Source organism: Nicotiana tabacum, chromosome 3, assembly GCF_000715075.1.
Source record: "Nicotiana tabacum cultivar K326 chromosome 3, ASM71507v2, whole genome shotgun sequence".
NCBI lineage: Eukaryota > Viridiplantae > Streptophyta > Magnoliopsida > Solanales > Solanaceae > Nicotiana > Nicotiana tabacum.
The window spans coordinates 83,712,534-83,737,946 of record NC_134082.1 but is presented as its reverse complement, the minus strand read 5'-3'; the positions used below and the strand labels follow the sequence as shown (position 1 = coordinate 83,737,946).

Here is a 25,413-nt window from a genome sequence, read left to right as displayed (position 1 = left end):
AACTAATTGGCCAAGGCTTGAACATATGATGCAAGCGGTCTCTTACCAACCGGAATAAATGCAAGGCTACCCATATTCACCGCCTTTCTACTCAAGGCATCAGCCACCACATTGGCCTTCCCAGGATGATACAAAATGGTGATAGTATAGTCCTTTAGTAGCTCTAACCATCTTTGCTACCTTAAATTTAGATCATTTTGTTTGAACAAGTGCTGGAGACTCCGATGATCTATAAATACCTCACAAGACACACCGTAAAGGTAATACCTCCAAATCTTAAATACATAAACGATGTTTGCCAACTCTAAATCATGAATAGGGTAGTTTTTATCATGGGGCTTCAACTGGCACGAAGCATAAGAAATCACTCTACCCTTCTGCATCAAAACACACCCAATACCAATCCGAGAAACATCACAATACACTATATAATAACCTAACACTGAAGGCAAAACTAGAACTTGAGTTGTGGTCAAGACTGTATTGAGCTTCTAAAAGCTCTCCTTACACTCATCCGACCACCTGAATGGAGCACTCTTCTGGATCAACCTGGTCAAAGGCACTGCAATAGACGAGAAACCCTCCACGAAGCAGCGATTATATTCGGTCAAGCCGAGAAAACTCCGAATCTCAATAGTTGAAAATGGTCTGGGCCAACTCTAAACCGCCTCTATATTCTTTGGATCCACCTTAATCCCCTCAGTGAACACCATGTGCCCTAAGAACATCACCTAACTAAGCCAAAACTCACACTTGGAGAACTTGGCATAAAGCGTCTCCTCCCTCAACCTCGGTAGTACTATCCTAAGATGGTGTGCATGCTCCTCCTAGCTACGTGAGTATACCAGAATATCATCAATAAATACTATGACAAACGAATCAAGATATGGCTAGAATGCACTGTTCATCAGATGCATGAATGTTTCTAGGATGTTGGTCAGCCCAAAAGACATCATAAAGAACTCATATTGACCGTAGCGGGTCCTAAATGCCGTCTTCAGAATATCCGAGTCCCGAATCTTCAACTGGTGATATCTAGACCTCAAATCAATCTTAGAGAACACACTCGCTCCCTGAAGCAGGTCAAATAAATCATCAATGCGCGGCAAAGGATACTTATTCTTGATTGTAACTTTGTTCAACTGCCTATAGTTTATGCACATCTGCATAGTACCATCCTTCTTCTTCACAAACAGAATCAATGCACCCCAAGGCAACATACTAGGCCTAATAAACCCCTTATCAAGAAGCTCCTGAAGTTGCTCTTTCAATTCATTCAACTCTGTTGGTACCATACAATACGGAGGAAAAGAAATGGGCCAAGTGCCCGGCACCAAGTCAATACAAAAATCAATATCCCTGTCGGGTGGCATACCCGGCAAATCTGCAGGAAATACATCCAAAAAGTCTCGCACTACTGAAACAGAATTAATAGTAGGAGTATCAGCACTAATGTCCCTCATAAAAGCCAAATATGACAGACACCCCTTCCCAACCATTCGTTGGGCCTTCAGATATGAAATCACCCTACCGGGAACATAATTTAGGGAATCTCTCCACTCGATCCTCGGCAACCCCAGCATCACCAACATCACGGTCTTAGTGTGATGATCCAGAATAGCAAGACATGGGGACAACCAATCCATACCCAAAATCATGTCGAAATCAACCATACTAAGCAATAAGAGGTCAACTCTAGTCTTCAACCCTTCAATGGTCATCACACACGACCGTTACACATGGTCCACAACAATAATGTAGCCCACCGACGTAGATACATGAACATGTGAAAATAAGGACTCACAGGGCATATCCAGATAACGAGTAAACTAGGAGGATACATAGGAATAAGTAGAACCAGGGTCAAATAATAGGGAAGTATCTCTGTGGCACACTGAAATAATACTTGTGATCACTACATTTAAAGCAACGACCTCTGGCCTGAATAGCATAGAATCAATCATGTACGTTGCCTGATCATCCTCCCCCTCTAGGGTGACTTATAGCTACCTAAGCCCTACCCCTAGCTGGCTAGGCGGGTGGTGAAGTAACTGGTGCGGAATTCACAGCCTGACCTCTCTGCTGAACTGGACCTCCCAAGAGACGGAGACACTGTCTCCACATATTCCCAATTTCCCTGCACTCGAAGCAACTCCCTGCTAGTGGTAGGGACTGAATCGAGCCTCAAGAGCTAGAATAACTGCTAGAAAGATCTGGTATAGATGAACCATAAACCAATGGAGCACGGGATAAACTCTAAGTTGGGAGAGCACTGAGAGATGACTGGCCCAGATGAGCATTGTATGAACCATGGCTCGCTTATGCGCCATAATAAATCGGACGAGCCATCTAAGCAGGCCTATAGGGATGACCCTACTGTAGTAGGACTACCCCCAGAAGGAATACCGCTGACACCACTCGAACCATGAGGCATCTTGGCCTCCCTCTCCTCATGTTCCTAACTATGGACCAGCTCTAACCGTTGAGCAATATAAACCAACTCGTCGAACCTAGCACTTAATGCATTCTCTCGAGTCATAACAAAGCGTAGTCCATAGCTGAGGCCATCATCCACCAAAGTCAAGAAATACCTCTTTCCATCATAGGTAGGGACTCTGTAAGGACCCCAAACATCACCATGAAAAGTGTGAAAACAGGATTTAAACAAGGTAGGACTAAGAGGAAATCGTAATCTTGTCTGTTTAGCTAAAGGGCATAACGTACAATGCTTGTCTTTACTACTACATTTAGCACCTTAAAAATCATGAAAACCATTCAGTTTCTTCAAATTATCTAGAGGTGAATGACCTAACCTCTTATGCCACAAAGCTAAATTCACTACCTTATTATGAACCTTTATTATATTTATAGTGGGTATTGGCCTTGGAACATTCAAAGTTTTTGCAATTGGACTTTGAGCTTGTAATGTTACTGACTTCTTTGAAGTAGAGTTGAACACATACAGACCATCTTCCTTTCTACTAATTCCCTTTACCTATCCACTGAAGAGCTCCTAGAAAATGAAGATGTCAGGGAAGAACATAACAAACCACCTTATTTCCTTTGTGAGCTTGGATACAAATAAAAGGTTATACTTGAAGTCAGGAATGTGCATCACATTAGACACTATTAGATCCTTAAGAATGTAAGTAGATCATATATGACTAACATGAGCTACACTATCAGTAGGTAAGTGAACTTTTCCACCTTTATCACTAACAGTTTTCGCATGAACCAACCAATTAGAATCATTTACCATGTGACTTCCCTGAGTCTATTTAGCCAGAATTTTAGTAACATCATCACATAATGGCATACTTGTTGTCATAGCAAAACCACTGCACTCAGGTTACTTTCCTAGAAGTTGAAGAATTTGACTTTACCGCTCTTGAGTGAAGTGAGGAATTCCAGTTTGGAAGTTCTGACTTGCTTGTTGCATCTATGAGGACTCCAGCAAAGTTAGAAATAGATCCTGCTTGTGCAGGGCCAATGGAAGTATCAGTCATATAGTTGCCAACATTGGTCTAAGCATAGTTAACTGTATTGCCAAATTCACCCTTCTTTTTTGACTTAAAATCTGGTGGATATCCATTTAGTTTGTAACAAGTTTCCCTAGTGTGACATTTGAAGTTATAATAATCACAATGTAGATTTTTTTTTCTGGGTTTGTAGTTGGGACCTGAGTGATTACCACCTCCAGAATGACCATAGCTAGCACTTACATTCATGTTGCTACTAAACAAAGTTGTCACCTCATTTCCCAAGAAGTTGTGATTTTGCCCAAGGTTTCCTTTTGCATTCAGCTTAATTGGAGCACCAGTGGATGTTCCCTTATTACTGAACAATGTTGTGCCTTCATTAATTTCAGATACTTGAGATGAATGGGATATTTCTCTTCTACTTTCTTCTAATATAATCATTGAGTAGGCTTTGTTTATGGAAGGCCTATGAGACATATTCAAGATCTGATTGCTTAACTGGGAGTATGTCTCATTTAGGCCCATAAGAAATTGGAGTAGCCTTTGGAACTCAAAGTGCTCTACATACTTCTTTGACTCTTCACAACCACACCCGGGGCAGGGCATAAGAGCATCAAACTCTACCCACAGCTCCTTCAATATTGAGAAATAAGCCGACACAGTTGAAAGTCCTTGAGTCAGGGTTACAATTTATTTATGCAAATATAATACTCTAGAGCCATTAACTTTGTCAAATGTCTCTTTGAGATCCATCCACACCTTGTGAGCACACGAAGCATAGACCATGACACTCAACAATTCAATACTCACAGAATTCATAATCCATGATAGAACTATAGCATTACATTTTTTCAAAGTTCGTGAAGAACATGAGGAAACTTCTCTTTTAGATACCTTCTATCTACAAACCCTAACTTACTTTTTCGAACAAACTAACTCGTATATTGCTACTTTACAATGTGTAATTCTCAGGTCCTGTGAGCTTAACATTGATGAGTGAACTACCTGAAATGTCGCTGGGTTGCAGAAACAAAGGATGATGTTGATCGATCACTGGTGCTGCAGCTACAGCACATGGATTTGATCTACTGTCCTCTTCAGTAATCGCCATTATCAATGGAAATCTAGCTCACACAAATGTTGTACACAACAGATATCAATCGCTTAAAATCGATCTAACCCTAATTTTTGGGAATCGAAGCAATTGCTCAGTTCGAATGAGTGAGTAACAAAGAAAATTGAGGATGATGAATCTAGAGCTGAAATCGAGTGATGTAGATCGTTAACTCAAGCTCTAATACCATGATGAACTCTAGATTCTACTCCTAGCTATGGTGATGAAAGCTGAGAAGAAGCAGAGGAAAGCAGATGAGTAATTGTGCTCTTGTTACTATATAACTGCATAATTGGAAAAAGGAAAGCTATTGTACATTTATACTACTCAACTACTTAACCGCCTAACTCCCTATTGTTTAACTCCTAACTATCGACTAACCACACCACTAACTTATTACATTTAATTAGTTGTACACAATTGTCAATAGCTCTTAGTTCAACACACACCGTCGTTGAAATTTTATATGAATTTTCTCAGATAATTTTCTATGTAAAAATTCATTTTTGATATCAAATTATTATTGTGGATATTTTGGATGATGTTGATTTTAGCGGAGGTGCAAAATTTGGATCATGATCGGGCCTCTTAATTCTTTAGTTGGTTGGACCCACTACAAAAAATTACATAAATATGATATTTGGAGTGATCTTTAATTTTTTATCCATGCTTGCCTTATGGGCAGACCTTCAAGGCCAAAAGTTAAAAGTATTGTTCATGGGGTAAGCGATGATCAACACTTGTTAAATTTGAAGTTCTATCCAGGGAACTCGCGAGGACAAAAATCTAAAATCATCTACTTTGAGGACTATTTATGTACTTCACCCGCTAACCCTTTCAGATTCTCAACTGGGCTGACATGGACCTAATTTGCCGTTCAAAATTTTTGGGTCGGGTCGGGTATCGGTCGGCCCAATTGACCGGCAACTGCAAGAAGGGGGAGAAAAGCACGTTTTGTAATTTCTAAAACTAGAAGGAGGTGTGTGGATTATTACAAACTTCAGACCAAAAATATAAACCCCTAATTTCTTCTCCGTCGAACGGAGACGCACTGAGAATTTCAGCTCAAATTCGGATTTCCCATAAAGGCTTCGAGCCTTGGCACCGCAGTGGGCTTATCGACTGCCAACGAGGGTTTGAGCTCTGTTTGTTATTTTCGTAATTAGGTTAGTTCCTTCCCTCCTTGTCACTTAAATTAATCCTTTTCTTTTGAAACCATAGATTAATGAAACGAGCTCAAATAGAGCGGAATAATATAGAGGGCTTATATAGCGGACATGATTAGTTTAAGATTGAGGTGTAATTGATTGATTTATTGACTACCAAGGTTGATTTTTTTTTTGTATATCTGGAAAGCATGAAACTCAGTTTTTTTTTTGGAGTAAATACGGGCAAAGTTTCTGTCTTTCGGGTCTTGAAAGAGCTGTAGGATGAATAAATATCAACTGGACCGTTTGGGATGTTGTATGTTGCTGTTGAACTAATTATCTTCAACTAATACCATGAAAATTGGAGGTATAGAACTGGTAATTCAGAAAATTTTCTCTGGAAATAGGAAAGGGATCTGTTTTAAGGAACCAAAGCTGCATATGATTTTGTGGGCATTATTTCTCAAGTCACAGGAAGGTAATAGTTTGTTTCTAGAGAATTGTCTGCTTGGCCTCTTGAAGTGAAGGGGATGTAGCATGTTACTGCTGGGAGATTTGGGTTTCTGAGTTTTTGGATTTGCTAACTGGATGGTAAATGGAGGGGTAAGCTACTTGCTATAAGGAACAAATACAGTGTCAATTCCCCAGAGGATCTGTCCATTCCAAGTGCTCCAACTTCTTTTTTCTTTTGACACCATGTGGCAATGCTACTCTTTTCCTGCATTCTATCATATGCGATATATCCTCTCAAACAAGTCTTATCTTCCTTGATTTTATTTGATAGAATGTACTAAAATTTTGTACTCTTTTGGATGCCTATTATATGTTTTGTAATTGTACATCTTGTTTACAGGTTCCTCCTACAATCTCTCAATGGGAAGCAAAGGTCGAGGGCCACCTCCCAACCTTCGGCGGCCACCTCCTGGCCCTGGCTTGGTGCATCCTGATCCTTATGGTCCTCCTCTACGCAACCCTGATCCTTATGGTCCTCCTATACGAAACCCACCACCAGGTGATTTCCCTCCTTTTGACAGGCTACCTCCTCCAGAAATTTTGGAACAGAAGATTGCTGGCCAGCATCTTGAAATGCAAAAACTTACCACAGAAAACCAGAGGTTTGCTGCCACCCATGGAACTTTGAGGCGAGAACTGGCTGCTGCACAACATGACCTGCAAATGTTGCATGTTCAGATAGAAGCAGTCAAGTCTAACAGGGAACAAGAGACTAGAGGCCTTAAGGATAAAATTGCCAGGATAGAGGCTGAACTTCAAGCTGCTGAACCTATCAAAACGGAATTGCCTCAAGCACAAGGTGAAGCTCGCGCTTTGTTTGCAGCAAGGCAGGAACTTGTTACTAAAGTGCAACTGCTGACTCAGGATCTTCAAAGGGCTCACACTGATGTGCAACAGATTCCTCCTTTGTTGACTGAGATGGAGACCCTAAAAAAGGAGTATCAACAGTGCCGGTAATTATTTGATAACTGTCTCTTTTTACAAGCTAACAACTGACGTAATTAGACCTGCAATGAATGCCCAGATCCTGGAAGGAAAAGTTACCCTTTTTGCTAAGGTACATCCATAGCACACTATCCTTCAGAAACCTTTTAGTGTACACATTGGTTACTTCCTCCAAAATTAGATAACAGAAATAGTTGTATATATGTCTGTTTCAAGAGTAATCCTCAATGAGACTGTGACTTCCTTTTGGGCTTAAATATCCTTTAAGCATAATGAACTTCCAATTAATATGCAGGTTGACTTTAGGGACTTTCAAAATTATAAAACATCTAAATTTTTATCTATAAGTTGTGAACTTATATATGCATCAGCCTTGGCCAGAAGCAAAAGGTTTTCTTTTGGGAAAGCTAGCAAGACTTAAGGAAAGAAAAGCAGTATTTGGCCAGCATGGGTTGAAAACCTTGTGTAGCAAAATTAGGCATTCCCGTCAGCGCATTTGTAGATTTTAGTTTCAATGATACTATCTTTGGATATCAAGAATCATAAGATCACTGAACTTTTTTGGAAGATTTGGTAAACTTGAATTAAAAAGGAAGATGAGAATTTCATGCTTCATCTCCCCATAGAATGGGGTCTAATAAAGAATGTTTGGACCTATAAAATTTTTTAGGCTTCATGTACTGAAAATTTTGGGTCCTTGAAAACCGCTGACCATTTAAAGGATTAGATTTCTGTTGTGGCTTAATCAAATTGTCCTAACCCCAAAGTTGAACTCATTAACTTTCCTATATAAGCTGCTCTTAAGAAAGTACTGCTCCCCCAATTGGGGACGTTAAACAGTACATTGATTCAAGTCAAAGATGTCTTTTTTGTTCTATTAGATTTGAGTGTTGGAATATTCTTACCCATGGCAAACTAAAAATTTTATGATGGGTTTTAAGACAGTATTTGTAAAAGCTATTGAATGGAAGAAAATTGACAAGGCCTTCCATAAAACAGTATTTACCAAAGGAAATTGTGCTCTCTCTCTCTCTCTCTCTCCCCCCACCCCCCCATTCACCCCCACCCATCCAGCCCATTGTGATATGACTTCCTAGTATTTCACCTTCTATTTTCAGGACCAAAGCTAATCTGAGCAATTATTAGTCACTTCATAATCATGGATCAGATTCCCTCCACTAAATTAGAACAGAGTTGTTCCTGTTGAAAAATGTGAAACAAACAAATCATGATGGGGCGAGTATTTGTACAGAATCAATTGGATATCTCACTGTAGTAGTCGCCACAACAATTTGATGTAAAAGATTTAACTCAGTGTCTGGGCTAGTTCATTTTAGATTTATATTAGGTATATGAGGTTAAATTATTTAGGAGACACTTCAAGGATGTCGGACACATAGCTTGTCATGTGCAAGCATTGGAGAGGCAAGGGGAAATAATGTTTGGTAATGCTTTTCAATGAATGCTAACTTCTTGTTTGATCGAAAGATGTCTGATATTCTGTAATTCGGTTGACAGGAGTACCTATGAGTATGAGAGGAAATTGTACAGTGATCATCTTGAATCTCTTCAAGTGATGGAGAAGAACTACATGACTATGTCCAGAGAAGTGGAAAAGCTTAGGGCAGAGTTAAACACTTCTAACTCTGAGAGACGAACGGGTATCACATCTGCTTAACCATTTCTCTCTCTTTTGTTTTGGTAACTATACTGGACGTAGTAGTTGCTGAAAACTTAACATTTATGGTAACATATATGCAGGTGGGCCATATGGTGGTGCTACTGGATATAATGAGAATGATGCCGCTAACAATTATGCTATTGGACAAAACATCTATGGAGAGGGCTATGGAATTTATCAGGTTTTAAATCTGTCATTGCTCATGTATTAGTTGGTTCTACAATGATTCTTCTCAAATTGATGAAGTTGAAAAGTTGTTATGTAGTTTTAAATGCTATCTTTATGCTTCAAGTACTCCAGAGTTCTCTAGATTATGATCATCAGAATTGAGCTGGTAGAAATTAGTACTACGTATGTAATCTTTGTGCCTTATCAAAAAATAATGTATCTAATCTTTGTGTTCTCTTTTTGAGCAAAAATATTCGTTGAAGAGACAAAAAATGGGAGAACAGGGGAGAAAATAAAAACAAGGGAAATAAAGCTGTGAAGTGAAACTTTTAATAATTAGTTTACCTACTTAGATTTTGACTCTTAAATCCAGGGTGAACTTGTTCCTCTAACATTAGCAACTCTTTCTGGTAAGTGCATGAATATCACTATCGATTCATCACTCATGGATATTTTAGATTTGGACTTCCTTTTTCCGTTTGAATATTTATATTTCCTTATCAACTTTGGTTCAGGTGAGCCATCTGAATTGCATGGATGTAAAGTTAAAAAGGAACATTTCCATAGAAAGCACTCTGGCGTTTCTTGAAATCATGTTAAGCTTTTAAAAAGTTTAAGCTAAATCGCTGCAAAACTCATTGCAAAATGGTGTTACTACCTCTTAACAAAATGGTGTTACTCGAAACATGCTATTGTATTCATTCTATCGCCCGACTTATTTTGCTGAGTAGAGGTGTATGGTTCAATTATTTGAAGTCCAATAGACTCTTGAACTTCAGAGCGGATAAGAGGAATTGAAGTCTGCTATTCAATATTATAAAGGGATTGAAGTCTTGTTTTTTTACCAAAACTGTTTCCTGACCAAATTTTGGATTAAATGAATGTTCTCCTTTATTAGTATTTGTGAGTGCCAAATGTCAATCTTATCTCTTCCTTCTACTTGGCAGGGCAGAGGCCCCCTTCCAACAGCGACCAATGTTGGAGGAGTTGCTGTGGTTACATCTCCGCATGTTGGAGCTCAGTCTGTACCTCCGTCGAACAGGCCTCCTTATGATTCATCAAATATGCCTGGTTATGATGCACAACGGGGAATGGTATCAACTGGTCCCGGCTATGATGCACAGAGAGGATCCGCTTTAGCAGCTTATGAAGCTCAGAGGGGGCACGGACATGATACAATGAAGGGACCTGGATATGATGCTCAGAGGGCAGCAGGTTATGAAGCTTATGGAGGACCTGGCTATGATGGATATGGGGCACCTGTTTATAGTGCGCAGAGAGGATCAGGCTATGATGTGCAAAGGGGAGCCAGTTATGATCCTGCCAAGGCCTCTAACTATGATGCATTGAATAAAGGAGGTGTTGCAACTCAAGGACAGGTAGCACCTACGAGTAATAACCCTCACGGTTCATCTACTCCACCGGGTCATGCTGGTCCTGGATATGATGCAGCAGCTCAAGGTGGAAATCCAGCACGTAGATGATTTCAGTTCTAGTTTTGTGTTATTTAATGAGGAATATTATTATCTTGAGCATTTACTTCAATTTACTATTTGCAGCCTCCCTAGAGATCTATTTACTGCATCATGTGACTTGAGGCTGGTCAATGTAAAAGAAGGAAATCTTGCTTGTAGATGAGCCTTATTGATTAAGTTAACCATAATTGATGTTTCTTTTAGGAGTCTCTAAGAGTTCATATCTCGCATATGTATCTGCCTGGAAATACTGTCAAGTGCCCGGGGGCGGAGCTAGAACACGACCTACGGGTTCGGTCGAACCCAATAGTTTTGTCCCAACTATGTATTTGTCTTAAGAAATTCATGGAATATGTATATTTATCAATTTAGAACCCAGTAACTTAAACAAATTAGATTCCGGAACCCATAAACTTCAAATCCTGATTCCACCTTTGCAAGTACCATGTAATTGAGGTCGGTTTACTTGCCACCCAAAGGTTCGTAGAAGCGGGTGACGAGCCTCAACAATTCTGCATTTAAAAAGGGAAGCTCTTCCTGAATCATCTTTGAATTTGCCTAGTACATTTTCTTAGGCATGATAAGGTATTCAGAAGTGAACCGCATCGGGTTCTGCCTATGGAAGATTAATACAATTGACATTGGATTTCTCTAGTTGCTAGTCTTGAGAAATAGTTGAATTTAAAAACGCTTGAAAAACTGTACCAGTAGGGATTATAGTGAATTTTCCAGCTACGGATTGGCAGTAGTGTTAGCATTTGTTACTTTTGTTGGAGAATGTTTTGGTTAGAGAAAATTGTTACAGATACAGTAGCATCTCTATATAATAATCATTCACTATAGAAGCCAAATTTTTTTGGAACAAATATTTATGTTATGTTATAATATATTTTCTTTATAGCAGCACCTTACTATAGCAGCCAAAAAATATCGGAACAAATGAGATTGTTATAGATAGGTTTGATTGTACATGTAAACGTTCGTTGCGAGTTGCGACCATCCTTTACATTTCAATGATGTCATAATGATAAAAAATTGCTTTGAGAATAGTTTAATAAAATTAACAATTTGAAGAATCTAATAATAGATATTAACATACAAGCATTTCTCCTCTATAGAATGTTGCTCTATAGTTTGTTTTCTTGCATATAAATATTTAATTTAAGACATTAAACGTAGTTTTCAATTTTCCTTTCAGGCTCATTTTTCTAAAGAAAATTTCTAGTGTATAATTTAAGGTCACTCTAAGCCAAAATTTAACTTTTTTTTTAAAGACGTGATAAGATTTTCCCAAACTAAGCCAAAATACCTTGATCATTGGCTCTTAGCCGTTCCTATTTGCCTTGGCGATGGACATGCTGACGCGGCGCATCTAAGGAGAGGTTCCTTGGTGCATGTTGTTTGTAGATGATATAGTGTTGATAGACGAGACTCGAGGCGGGGTCAACACGAGGTTGGAGATATGGAGACAGACCTTGGAGTCTAAAGGTTTCAAGTTGAGCAGGACCAAAACAGAGTGCTTGGAGTGCAAATTCAGTGGCGGGACCCTTGAAGATGACGTGGATATGAAGCTTGAGACTCAAGCCATCCCCGAAAGAAGTAGTTTCAAGTATCTCGGATCTATTATACAAGGTAACAGAAGATCGACGAGGATGTCTTAAGGGTAAATTTTACAGAGTGGTGGTTCGACCTACCCTGCTATATGGGGCGGAGTGTTGTCCAGTCAAGAGCTCCCATGTGCAGAAGATGAAAGTAGTAGAAATGAAAATGTTGAGATGGATGTGTGGGTGTACCAGGAGGGATAAGATTAGGAATGAGGTTATTCGAGACAAAGTGGGAGTGGCCTCCGTGGAGGACAAGATGCGGAAGTCGAGGCTGAGATGGTTCGGGCATGTTAAGAGGATATGCGTTGATGCTCCTATTAGGAGATGTGAGAGGTTCACATGGAAGGTTTGAGAAGAGGTCGAGGTAGACCTAACAAATATTGGGGAGAAGTGATAATGCAGGACATGGCGCGGGTTCAGGTCACTGAGAACGTGCCTATAGATAGAAGGGCGTGGGTGTCGAGGATTAGGGTAGAAGGTTAGCAGGTAGTTGAGAGTTTTCCCCTTTCTTACCAGTAGTACTAGTAGCATTGTTAGTTTGTATGAGTCCGCCAAACAGTAGAGTACCAGATCCTCTATGAGTTTCTGCTGAGAATACTTATGAAGCAATAAGTAAAAGAGATACGGGATTTTTACGTGGAAAAATTCCACTCAAGGGGACAAAAACCACGACCTACACTTGTAGGCTTTCAACTTCATTAACTTGTAATCTCACTATTACAAGCCACTTTGCAATGACTCTATTACAAAGACTTCAACTTAACTAAGTTGTGATACTCTTACCACAAGCCATTTTGTCATTCTCTAGTTAACTTATGACTAAACCTAGTCACAACATAAACTCGGAGAGTTTACAAATTTTTTGGATTTCCTAAAATACAGCTTCTAAGAAAGCAAGATATGAGTTACAATAAAGAACAAATAACAAGATTACAACTCAACTACGGATACACATAGACTCATTGTGAAACTGATTCTTTAGTGGAGTTGTCTTCTTGTTCTTGACACACTTGTGACTTCAATGCTGGATGAACACTTTTCTGCTTGAGAGAATATCACTAAATGCTCAAGTAAAAATCTTGTGTCTTGCACCAGGTTGTTATACTACAAAAGACATCACAATGGTGATGTCACTTCTTGATACACGCTTCTTCCCAATAAGAAGTGTTTGCCGCACTATCTGCTGCACTGTCGCGTGTACAGTATGCAGACAGTCACTTTCTGCATTTGTGTTCCAGCTGTTGTTGACTTGTACTTCTGTCAGAAAACACCAAGGGATCAGGTCCCTGATGTGTTCCTCTTTTGTAGTAATTCATTTGAGATGTGTACCAAGTGAGTCAAGTTCTCTATCTGGTTCTTAACAATAAGTTTGTTAGATCATCAAAACATAAAAAGCATAAGGCAAAGACATTGAAAACCCATCAATTTCCTCCTTTCTGATGATGACAAACTTAGACATTGATAGTATTTGTTTAGAGCAGAAATAACCAGGTGAGGTACCAGAAACTTCATAAATTCCCCATGACTTTTTGCTTTTGATTCCCCCTTAATCATATTCCCTGTTTTTGCATCAATTTTTTACAAGTTCCCCCTGACCTTTTGCTTTTGATCCTCCGTTTAATACTATATACTATTATCTATCTTTTCCTTTTTGGCATCATTAAAAATACACAAGCAGGCAAACAGCATAAAGAAGTCTAACAGAGCCAACTCATGCCACATATGTGCACACAACATGACAGAAAAGAGAAGCCAAAGGAAAACAACATTGTACATGCAAAAAAAGGAGCTGTTTCAATGATATTAACAATGGACTGATCAAAACAGGAGCAGTAATGGTGAAATCCAGCATACCATCAGCAAAAAATAAAGGCAAACAAAAATAGAAACAACAGCCACAAAACATCATAATAGAAGACACTGGTCACTGGGGGGTATCTAAAAGGCACTAGAAGATGAAGACTTAGGAAAGAGAAGCAACAAGGGTTTTGAGAACCAGGTCCAGTCGGGCATTTGCAGACAGCTGATATTCAAGCAGTTTTGCGCGAAGCTTATCATTTTCCTTTGTTAGGCAGACAACTTATTCATTAACGGAACTGGTTCCTTTAACTACTTGACTGAGCTGAGTTTCTAGTATGGCATTCTGAGCCCTTAACCTTCTAATCTCTTCAAAAGTTGCATTTTGAGCATTGATCAGCTGAGAAATAGTCGAGATGTTTCCACCAACCCTTTCTACGCACTCACATTTTTCTAGAGTGGTTTTAGAGAAGGTTTGCTTGCGTGTGCCCACTCTGGGATTACCCAAGGGGGCCTTGTAAAATTTAAAAACTTGAGTGAGGAGAAAGCCATATGGTAGCCCATGATTCCCACCTTTAAAGTTTGCCACCTTTTGCATATGATCTATCATGATTGTTGGCAGATTGATTGGGACAAACTCATCAAGAGCCTCCATTAAGACCATGTCAAATTTTGTAGCAATAGATCGCCTCTCAGAACGAGGTAAGAGCACCTTATTGACCAGTTCAAAGAGAAGCTGATACTCAGGAAGTAATACCTTCTTATGCACATGTTCCCCCTGCTGAATAGCTTGCTCTTTCATGATAGCTCTCCAAAAGTTGACACTAGAGACGCCTTTGACCGAGGACATTCCTTCACATGGAATTTGGAGAACCTTCCCCAATGCTGAAGCATCAAGTACAATGTCTACTCCATTTACTAGCACACAGATGTGATCCCCCTCAACAGTGAAGAGAGATGCATAGAAATTTCGTACTGCATCTTCGTACACCAAAGGCATGCTCCCCTGAAACAAGTGCTCTCATTGCTGAAATTCCACTATCTCCCGAATTTGCCTCATACCAACCATCTCTGAAATTGCTGGATCAACATACGACCCCAAGACTTTCTAAGTTCTTAATCTCTCCTGCCAAAGACCACTGTCACTAGGCATGGTCTTCAGAGAACCAGGTTCCCATACAATTTCCCATTTTCGTTTTCTAGATCATTCAACAGACTTCTTTTCTAACTTATTAGCCCCACAGTATCATCTTTAGACATAGCTTGCTCAACTAGACTCTTCTTAGACTTATTGTTGCCCTTCACGGATGCTCCACTTTGTTTCTCAATAGCTTCATCGGAAGCTTCATCCACAGACTTCTAGGTTTTTATAGATTGTTTTACTAAGGAACCGGGTTCCTTTGGAGCATCTTTGTCAACCTCACCTACTGGAATGCTCTTGTCAGTAACAAATTTCCTTTGATTCATCAACCTCTTCTTCCTTGTCTTGACATTCCTCCTACTTTTCTGCAATATAGACTCGAACCCCTCTTTCTGCTGCAACCTAATAGGGGATGACTTGGGAGAGGATTCTAAGGATTTAGGATAATCAAGAGGTTCAAAAGTGGATTTATCTGGAAGAGAATCAGTTCCTCCAGTAGGTTTTTCTGGGACATTTTCATGGATTGGAGACTCCAAGAGTACCATGGTTCTTTCATCGCGTAGGAATGGAGTTTCTTCCCCCTGATACTTAGACAGGAGATAGGTTCTTTTATTTAACAGACTTTCAGCAGCGATAGCCATGATATTGTGCGTTGCTTCCTTTTCTGGTGACTCTGTGAGAGCCACTGAGTCCAAAAGGGAGGAGTTCAGATACTGATCAGGATCATCCTCAGAGACCTCTGACACCTGAGAGGTGACCCTTTATGAGTATTCTTTGGTGGTATCAGAGGAATGAGGAGACATAGGGTTCTCAACACATGGAAAGGATACAGAGTTTGACAGAAAAGGAAAAATAATAGAAAATGAGGAGGAACTAGGTGTTGGTGCAGTAGTATTAGAAAGAGTGGAAGAGTGAATTTCTGGAGATGACTTTAAGGATGATAGGGAAGTGGGAGTGGTGTTGATGGTGGGAGAAGGAAGCAATTGTTCGATTGCCATTATAGGAGGATTTGACAGGGAAGTTGAGTGACAAATAGATGAAGAGAGGATCACAGAGATACAAAAGAGATGAAGGTTCATGACTTGCTATGATAGAGAAAAGGAGTTTTATGGGAAGAAGGGCTAATGATGAGAAGAGAGAGAAACGTGTTCTGAACAGTCCTGAAAACGGGGGCAGCTTTGTGGGAAAACGTTATTGTGCTGAAGGGATAAAGGGATTTGAAAGACAAGACATGACATGCAGATTTTGAAAAGTTGGATAATATGGTAGTTGAATTAATTTTGTTAACTCTTTTTTGAGAACGCATGCAAACAACACATTACTACTGACCTGTGGTACAGAAACCTGATGCCCGAACAGTTTTTGAAAAAGATTTTAGCAGCTCTCTTTTGCAGTTCATAATTGTACCTTTGGCTTCTATGATCGTCATGCGTGTTTACCTGCAACAGTATCGATGTGAGTTAGGCTTGACCAGAAAACACTTTAGCTAATTTTATCTGAAGGTGATTTTCATAGCCAATTGATAGAGAATCAGGTTCTCTATTAGACTTTAATAACCATAACTTTACCTTGTTTCTTCCAAAATGTTCCATATTCAAAGGTTTGGTGAAGATATCTGGAATTTGGTCTTCTGTGCTCCAAAACTTTATACATATTAACCCTTTCTCCACATTGTCCCTCAGAAAATGATGCCTCACGTCATGTGCTTGGTCCTTTTGTTTTGAGCAAGATTCTTGACCAAGTTGAGTGCACTGGTGTTGTCTCATAGAAGAGGCACACCATCAGTAAATGCCCCAAAATCCTCCAGTTGCTGCTTAATTCATAGGAGTTGAGCACAACAGGATGTTGCCGCTACGTATTCTACTTCAACTATAGAAAGAGACACCGAGTTTTGCTTCCTTGTGCCCCAAGAGATAAGACATGATCCTGGCAAGTGAACCATTCCAGAAGTTCTTTTCCTGTCCACAAGATGACGCATAGTTAGCATCAACATACCTAATGAGATTAAAACTTTCACCTGATGGGTAATACAGGACCATGTCCTGTGTTCCCTTAAGGTATCTCAAACTTCTTTTGGCAGCCTTCGAGTAAGATCCCTTCGGATTTGATTTTGGGTTCTGTTTGGAATAGTACAGAATTGGCTAGGGATTTATTTTTTGGATTTTGATTCTTTTCTAGATCTAGAATGAAGGGGAGTGATTGTGTTATCAAGTAGATGGGAGCTTTTGTGTTTCCAAGTGGGGACTGAAGTTTGATCAGTGGAGAAATTGGGTAAATTAAGTAGATTTCCATGCACTCCTTGTTCTGCTACTTGTGAAATACCTTGCACTGCATCTCCAACAGTTTCTTCAGCTTAAATGGTAGTAAATGAAGTACCAGGTTCCTCGTGCGAAGTGGAAGAGGATATTACATTGTCTTCACCTGTCTCTTTCATCTAACTCATCATATCAACTTTCCCAATTGAAACATCAGATATTTCTCAAGGACCAAAAGTAGTTCATCGTCTTGATCATCATTGTTCCTTCTGTTGTTAGATGAGGGTGTCTTGTTGAGTATCACATGAGCACTTTCTTCCATACAGTGTGCCCTTTTGTTGTAGACTTTGTAGGCTTTGCTTTGAGGGAAGTATCTCATAATGGTTTCTTCTTACATTAAACTTCCCGAGATGGTCCTTCTCATTGTTGACAAAATGGTATTTGCATCCAAAGGTTCTCAGATGAGTTATCTTTGGTTTTCTTCCATTGATCAACTCAACGGAGGTTTTGTTTAAGGAGGGACCTGATTATACATATGTTCACCAAGTAGCAAGCCTCGATTATTGCTTCTGCCCAGAAATTTTTGATGATTCCTTTTGTCAATGAGCATTATCCATTCCATGTCTTCTAGAGTTTTGATCTTCCTTTCAACAACATTTAGCTGTGGAGTCCTTGGTGCTGAGAAGTTGTGAGTGATCCCATCTCCATTGCAAGACTCATCAAATCTTGGCATTGACATTTTCTATCCTGTGGTCAGATCCGATACGTACTTCCTTCAGTTCCGTCTCCACTTGGATCTTCCTGAAAAGTGTCACACGCACTTTAAAAATCTCTTCCTTTCCTCTAACAAGTAGTGTCCAGGTGGATCTTGAATTTTGCAGCCCACGAACTAGGTTCTTCTGAGTCAATTTATTTAGAAGTGAGAGCCTTGAGTGCTCCAATCCTTTATGCTAAAGGTTTAGCATCATTGTCAACAGCCTTTAAGCAGCTCATATCACTAGTTTGTAGGGATTTAAGGTCAGCGAAGTAGATGTTCTTGTTCTTTTGGCGACTGCGCCCACTTCACCAGTTACCAGATTGGTCACTGTGCGCATTTTTTATAAGAACTCTATTTTGCTCCCTTTAATACAGATTTGAGACACACTCAAGAGACTGTGCTTCAGGCAGCTCTCATGGCACACGTTCTCAATTGAGTGTGACATAGACTTTCCATCTTTTCAACACTGATAATGTACCCCCTTTCCTTTTCCTTTTTTATTATACATATACAGGATACATTCTCTTTTCTACAAGGTTTTAATAAGAGACCGTCCATGGAGTTTTTAGCATCCACTGTTCGTGAACCATTGCAGTCCACTTCTTCTTACTGTTCCCTGCACATATAAATCATGGGTTAGATTTAGGAACCCAAACTAGTTTGGGTCCCTTGTTATGAGAAAAGGGGATGGATGAGGGCTTTTCTAGTCCATGCAGGCAATATTCGTTTCTTATGAGCGGTACCTGGTCCCTCTTTAGTAGTCACTTTTTCAGTAAACACTTTATTTTTCTGAATAGATTGAACCCTCGCCTGGCAGTTTTCTTTGGACTACCCATTGTTCCCACAGTGGGTACACAGCCAGTTATCAGGAATATAGACGTACTTGTTGTGAGAGTTGTAGAGAGTTTTCTCCTTTTGAAACCCGATTCCCTACCTGTTTCCACTATTGTTGAAGTACATGGCAGTGACATCATCTGAGGACCAGGTCCACTTCAGAGATTTCTCAAGATCGATTTTTACTTTCTCGAATTCAGCTTGAAGTTGCCTATTTTTCTCAAGTTCACCATTTAGACTAGTTTTCACATTATTTAATTCCTTCTCAAGCTTGATGTGCGTCTCACTATCTACTTCCTTCCCTTTCCCAAGACTCACAGTCCTATGTTCTAAATTGAGTCCCTTAATGGATTCTTTTAGGTTAGTGATTATTACCAAAAAGTCATCCCGCTCTTGCTTAGTAGCTACAATTTTCTCTTCTAAAGTGTGTTTCTCATTGCTATGACCCTCTATGGTTTACTTCAAATCAACTACCACTACCATAAGGTCATCTCTCTCATTTTCTACACTATTTATTTTTTCATTCAAAACTTCCTTTTCCTTTTCAAGATTAGCTATGGTCTTATTTAGATCCACTACACAGACCACCAGATCATCTCTAGATTGTTCAGCTTCTCCTAGTTCTATGGTCAGGATTTCCTTATCATTATCAAGGCTATAATATGCATCAATTAGAACATTTGCTAATGACCTTAACTTCTTAGAAGAGTAGGATTTCAGATTTTTCTGAACATCCCTGAAATTTACCTCATCATTTTCATCCTCTTCATCATCGTCAGACTAAGCCATCAGAGTGAACAATGAGTCATATTTCATTGCTTCAGTTTCCATTGCCATCATGGAGCTGTTTTCTACATCTGGTTCCATTTCTGATTCACTGGAGGAGTCTCCCCAAGCAGCAAGAGTTTGCTTCACAATATTGTCAGCTGCACTTTTTCGACTGAATCGTTTGTCTGGAACTGGGTTCTTTTTTGCTGCTTTGTCAGGATTTTGTTTGTATTGCTCTTGTTTCAGAAGTGGACAGTTTTTGATCAAAATGCCCTGGCTTTCCGCACCAATGACAGATATCATTGTTCCTTGCCTTACTTGAACTGCCCCTCTTTGGTATACCACCATTCCTTCGAACCATCTTTTGAAACCTTTTAGTAAGATAGGCCATATCACAATCTTCTTCACTTGAGTCACGGTTTTCAGCCTTGAGTACCAGGTTCTTTTCCTTCTTTGGCTCTCTCCTTTTACTGTCTTTCTTTCTTTTCATTTCGTATATCTTTATATTACCAATCAGCTCATCCATGGTTAGAGTTTGTAGATCTTTAGCTTCAGTGATAACATTTACCTTACTTTCCCAAGAGCCAGGTAGAACACTAAGAATTTTCCTTACAAGCTTGTTTCTGGGAATAACATCTTCAAGTGAATGAAGCTCATTTATGATGGATGTGAATCTGGTGTGCATATCCTGTATAGACTCATCATCCTTCATCCTGAAGAGCTCATACTCAGTGGTGAGCATGTCAATCTTGGACTATTTAACCTGAGTAGTTCCTTCGTATACGGTTTGCAATACTTCCCATATTTCTTTGGCAGAATCACAAGCCGAGACTATGTTGTATGAGTCCACCAAATAGTAGAGTACCTGATCCTCTATGAGTTTCTTCTGAGAATACTTATGAAGCAGTAAGTAAAAGAGACATGAGATTTTTACGTGGAAAAATCCCACTCTAGGGGAGAAAACCCATGACCTACGCGTGTAGGCTTTCAACTTCACTAACTTGTAATCTCACTATTACAAGTCACTTTGTAATGACTCTATTACAAAGACTTCAACTTAACTAACTTGTGATACTCTTACCACAAACAACTTTGTCACTCTCTAGTTACAAAGACTTTAACTTATGACTAAACCTAGTCACAACATAAACTCAGAGAGTTTACGATTTTTTTGGGTTTCCTAATACACAACTTCTAAGAAATCAAGATAGGAGTTACAATGAAGAACAAATAACAAGATTACAACTCAACTACGGAATACACATAGACTCATTGTGAAACTGATCCTTTAGTGGAGTTGTCTTCTTGTTCTTGACACACTTGTGACTTCAATGCTGGATAAACACTTTCCTGCTTGAGAGAATATCACTAAATGCTCGAGTAAAAATCTTGTGCCTTGCACCAGGTTGTTATACTACAAAAGACATCACAATGGTGATGTCACTTCTTGATACACGGTTCTTCCCAATGAAAAATGACTGCCGCACTATATGCTGCACTGTCGCGTGTACAGTATGCATACAGTCACTTTTTGCATTTGCATTCCAGCTGTTGTTGACTTGTACTTCTATCAGAGAACACCAAGAGATCAGGTCCCTATTGTGTTCCTCTTTGTAGTAATTCATTTGAGACGTGTACCAAGTGAGTCAGGTTCTCTATCTGGTTCTTAACAATAAGTTTGTTAGATCATCAAAACATAAGAAGCATAAGGCAAAGACATTGAAAACTCATCAAGCACGCATGTACTCTCATATCTCTCAGATTTATATTACACCGTATTGTTTAGCTTGTTCCAATTACCGTATTCTCCGTTATTACTATTTTGGTGCTATTCATTATGTTCTCCCCCCCCCCCCCTTCTACCCCCTTTTCTTCCTTTGTCTTCTTCTTTCTCTCTCTTTGTTTTTTTTTCTTCTTCTCTTCCCTACTTTTCTAAGTCGATGGTCTATCTGAAACAACCTATCTACCTTTACTAGGCAGGGATAAGGTCTGCGCACACACTATCCTCCCCAAACCTCAAGTATGAAAATATACTGGATATGTTGTTATTGTTGTATGGTAGTCCTTACGTGCGAAATGTACGGGCATGCAAAAAATTGCTATGAGACCATCTAAAGTTCAAGATGTCATGATTACGTGTGAAATGTATCGGATTGCAAAAAATGCTAGCAGACAATCTAATGTCTATGTTCAAGATGTCATGCACGGGCGTACCCGCGTAGGGTCAAGAGGGTTCAAATGAACCCGTTTTGTCAGTTTTTTTTTGATATTTTTATACTGATTTCTGGAAAATAACGATATATGTGTAATTGAATCCACTTGAACAATGTTGATCTTGTGGAAAGATGGTTAAGCGGGTTCAAACTTTCATGCAGGTCGGGTGATCGAAACCTGGTTGCAGCAAATTTTTCATATCGTAGTTCTTTTTCTATCTTACCGTGTATGGCACATTCTTTTTATTCCGTCAATGTTAAGGACCTAATATTGTAGCTAACTTTTTAGGGTGTGTTTGGTATAATGGAACTTTTTTTCCGTGAAAAATATTTTTCAAGAAAATGTCTCATTTTTCGGTATTTGGTACGCAAATTAAGGAAAATAACTTTTCAAGAGTATTCATAAATAATTTGGATACAATAAACATAAAGCCATAAACTTTCGAACCAATAACCTTCCGAACCCACAAATTTCATAAACTTCTCAACCGCTAAACTTTCGAACCCGTAAACTCTATAATTTCTAAACCCGCAAACTTCCAAACACATAAACCTCCAAACTCATAACTTTGGAACTCGTAAAATTTCGAACCTATAAACTGAAAAATGAAAAAACCAGAATTGAAAATATAAAAAAAATTATATTTTTTTTTCACGGGCAGAAAAATGAAAAAATAGAAAACATAAAATTGAAAATACAAAAAAAAAAGTAAAAAAAATTGGCGGGGGGAGAGGAGGGGGGTACGGGGTTCGGGTGGGTGGGTGTGTCGCGCAGAAAAACGAAAACAACAGAAAATTAAAGTTGGAGAGGGTTGGGGTTAGATGTGAGGGTAGGTGGAGTTTTGAAAAATATTTTCATAATTTTTTCTAGAGAAGTCTCCAATTTTTGGAAAATGTGATATCTAGGAAAATATTTTTAAAACTATTTTGTGCAACCAAACAGTGAAAAATAGGAAAACATTTTCCGTCATACCAAACACACCCTTAGTGTATTTTTCCCCTTTTTTCTTTTTACATTATGAAGACCTAGCTAAATAGCTAGCTAGTTATTCATTTTTTCCCCTTGTTAGCTAATTAGCTTATTTTCCTTAGTGTATTTTATTTTTTATCTCTATTTTCTACTACTTTATTTTTATATTTAGTCTTTTAACTCCAAATCCAAACAGGACTTATTGTACCGTCTATTTTACTTCAAAATTCAAATGAGCAAAAAATTTTAAAAAGTGAAATCTTACATTAATTTTGCTAAAATACCAAGTGTAGTCATTAAAATTATTTATAATCTGTTAGCTCCTCTTAAATTAGTTTATGCTAAATTATTTATTTATATTATGTTGAAACTATTAGTTTACACTATAAGCTCTCTTCTCTATTGTAAGTATCAATTTATTTTAAGTTATACTCACACTTTAAGTTTTTTTTTCTTTTGTTTGTGAATTAACGACTTTGTTCTTTATCAATAGGAAAAAAGATTTTAGATTTTGTCAAATAAATTGGGAAAATAGAATTCTTATTATATTTCTTACGCAACTTTTGAAGAAAAAATAGCAAAACGAATGTTGATCCCAATTTCTTAAAATTGTTCATTTTGTGGTAGCACTATGATAAGAGCGACACAAATCTCACTTGCTGGAACCACCCTTATAGTCAGTCGCTTTAACATTTTTTTTCGTTGAATCCGCTTGCGTAAAATTCTGAATCCACCATTGATATCACGATTTAAATTGCAGTGCATGAATTCGAATCTAAGTTATCTCATGATCAATAGTGCATAATATGGCATCTCATACTTGTTTGCTGACTATGCGAAAAAATGGGAGTAGTATGTGAGAAAACATGAACTTTTGTCTGTTTAAAACCTTAGAAAAATATGAAAGAAAAAAGGTAGAATACATAGTTTACCTATCGATCTTACAACGAAATCCCTGTTATATGCCTTTCGTTTACAAAAAACCTTTCACACTCAATCTTTCAAAAGTGTATCTACACTTTTGAAAGTGGCCAATTTTTCAGATAATGCGAAAAGTCACACCCTAATAGAGTAGCGACACGTGTCATTGACTTTAAAAAGAAAAAAAACATTAGAAATTACAATTAAACTCCATCTTCTTCATCTTCTCATATTCTATCTTAAGCACCATTGTTGCCGCCACCATGGTTGTTTGTGAAAAAGTTTTCATCAATATCAAAATTCAACCACACTATCTAAAAAAAATCGAACAACAAATTGAGTTCAACGACCCAATAATCAACAAGACCCAATTGAATTTTTAACCTTTTTCAATAACCCAACAATAGTAGATTCTAGATTTTTTCACCAAACCTTCAATACTATTGTTAAAGCTTTTAAATCTATCTCGGCAAAATACATAAGTTACCACCTGACCTATGGACCAAATTCCTCTTACACACTTTTTGTGGATCAAAATTATCTTACACATTCAACCTTTCCAAAGTATATCTAAGACACACCTTTTTTATGTTTGACCACTTTATCTCAGAGATTGTATCACATGCGCTAATTAAATCTTGACACGTGTCATAACTCAAGTAAAAAAAGAAAATGCATAATTTGCTTCCCAATTGATACTAATTTTTAAACAAGAAAAGAAATCAAAAAACAAACCCAAACCCACTCGTCTCTTATCCCCTCCCCCCTCTCCCCCTCCCCCCCAACCGTTCCCTCCCCTTGTCCATCACTTTCCTCTCCGATTAAACAGAAAACTCCCTCATAAAATACCTTCTTTCTCCCATTCTTTAAGAAAAACCCAGAATTTCTTTGATTGATATCTGAAATGGATTATTGATTTTGCACCAATTAAGTTGTAATGGAAGTGTGTAATGATTCTTCCTCTAAAACCTTAGTAGCCATGGCAGATAGAACCTTCAAGAAAAAACCCATTAACTCTCCTCTTTTGCCACTGCCATATTCATATAAATGAAACACCCAATTGTATTAACTTCTTAATTTTTCAACTTGAAGCAGAATATTTAAACTATTTCACTGGCCGGAGTTTCAAGCAAAACTCCATTTTCGACTGATAAAAGACGAAAAAGATAAGGGTTTCACTAATAACTCCATGGCTATGGAGAAAAATACGGGTAGAGATTTTAAATCTAAAGATTATTTCTTTTTTATTCCTACTTGGATCTACTGGAGCGGTTGGGTGAGGTATATCGTGGGAACAAGACCAATGAGCAGGGAGGTTGGGGACGAAGGTTTTAGCATTAGCAATCTTTTTCTTTTCTTTTTTGTGTTTTGTATATAATGGTAAAAGAAAAAAAGGATAAAAAGAAAAAAAATATTTACCTTTGGATCAACTTGCTTGAATCTACAACGTTCAAATAAAATTTCAGATTTTTATCTTTTACCTCTTCACGCGCCTGTTTTGCGTGTAATTTACCTGGTCAAAAGTGGGGTATCTTAGACACACTTCGGAAAGGTTGAGTGTGTAAAGTAATTTTGGTCTGCAAAAAGTGTGTAAGAGGGATTTGGTCCATAACTTGGGGGGTAACTTATG

General features: G+C 38.5%; 1 protein-coding gene across 1 annotated transcript; it reads left to right on the top strand.

The window, feature by feature from the left end:
* The first annotated feature begins 5,595 nt into the window (after nucleotides 1-5,595).
* LOC107791940 (protein FLX-like 2) lies at nucleotides 5,596-10,719 on the top strand. The gene is made up of 5 exons (XM_016614102.2): nucleotides 5,596-5,759; nucleotides 6,595-7,207; nucleotides 8,718-8,860; nucleotides 8,961-9,061; nucleotides 9,996-10,719. The coding sequence occupies exons 2-5, from the start codon at nucleotides 6,615-6,617 to the stop codon at nucleotides 10,530-10,532; spliced, it is 1,374 nt and encodes a 457-aa protein (XP_016469588.1). The 5' UTR covers nucleotides 5,596-5,759; nucleotides 6,595-6,614; the 3' UTR covers nucleotides 10,533-10,719.
* The last annotated feature ends 14,694 nt before the right edge of the window (nucleotides 10,720-25,413 follow it).

Bases quoted from the DNA above. Each gene is read 5' to 3' on its own strand.
- LOC107791940 (XM_016614102.2), top strand. From the start codon at position 6,615: ATGGGAAGCAAAGGTCGAGGGCCACCTCCCAACCTTCGGCGGCCACCT. The intron at 7,208-8,717 runs GTAATTATTTGA...TTCGGTTGACAG, and splicing joins AAGGAGTATCAACAGTGCCG to GAGTACCTATGAGTATGAGA. The intron at 8,861-8,960 runs GTATCACATCTG...ACATATATGCAG, and splicing joins TAACTCTGAGAGACGAACGG to GTGGGCCATATGGTGGTGCT.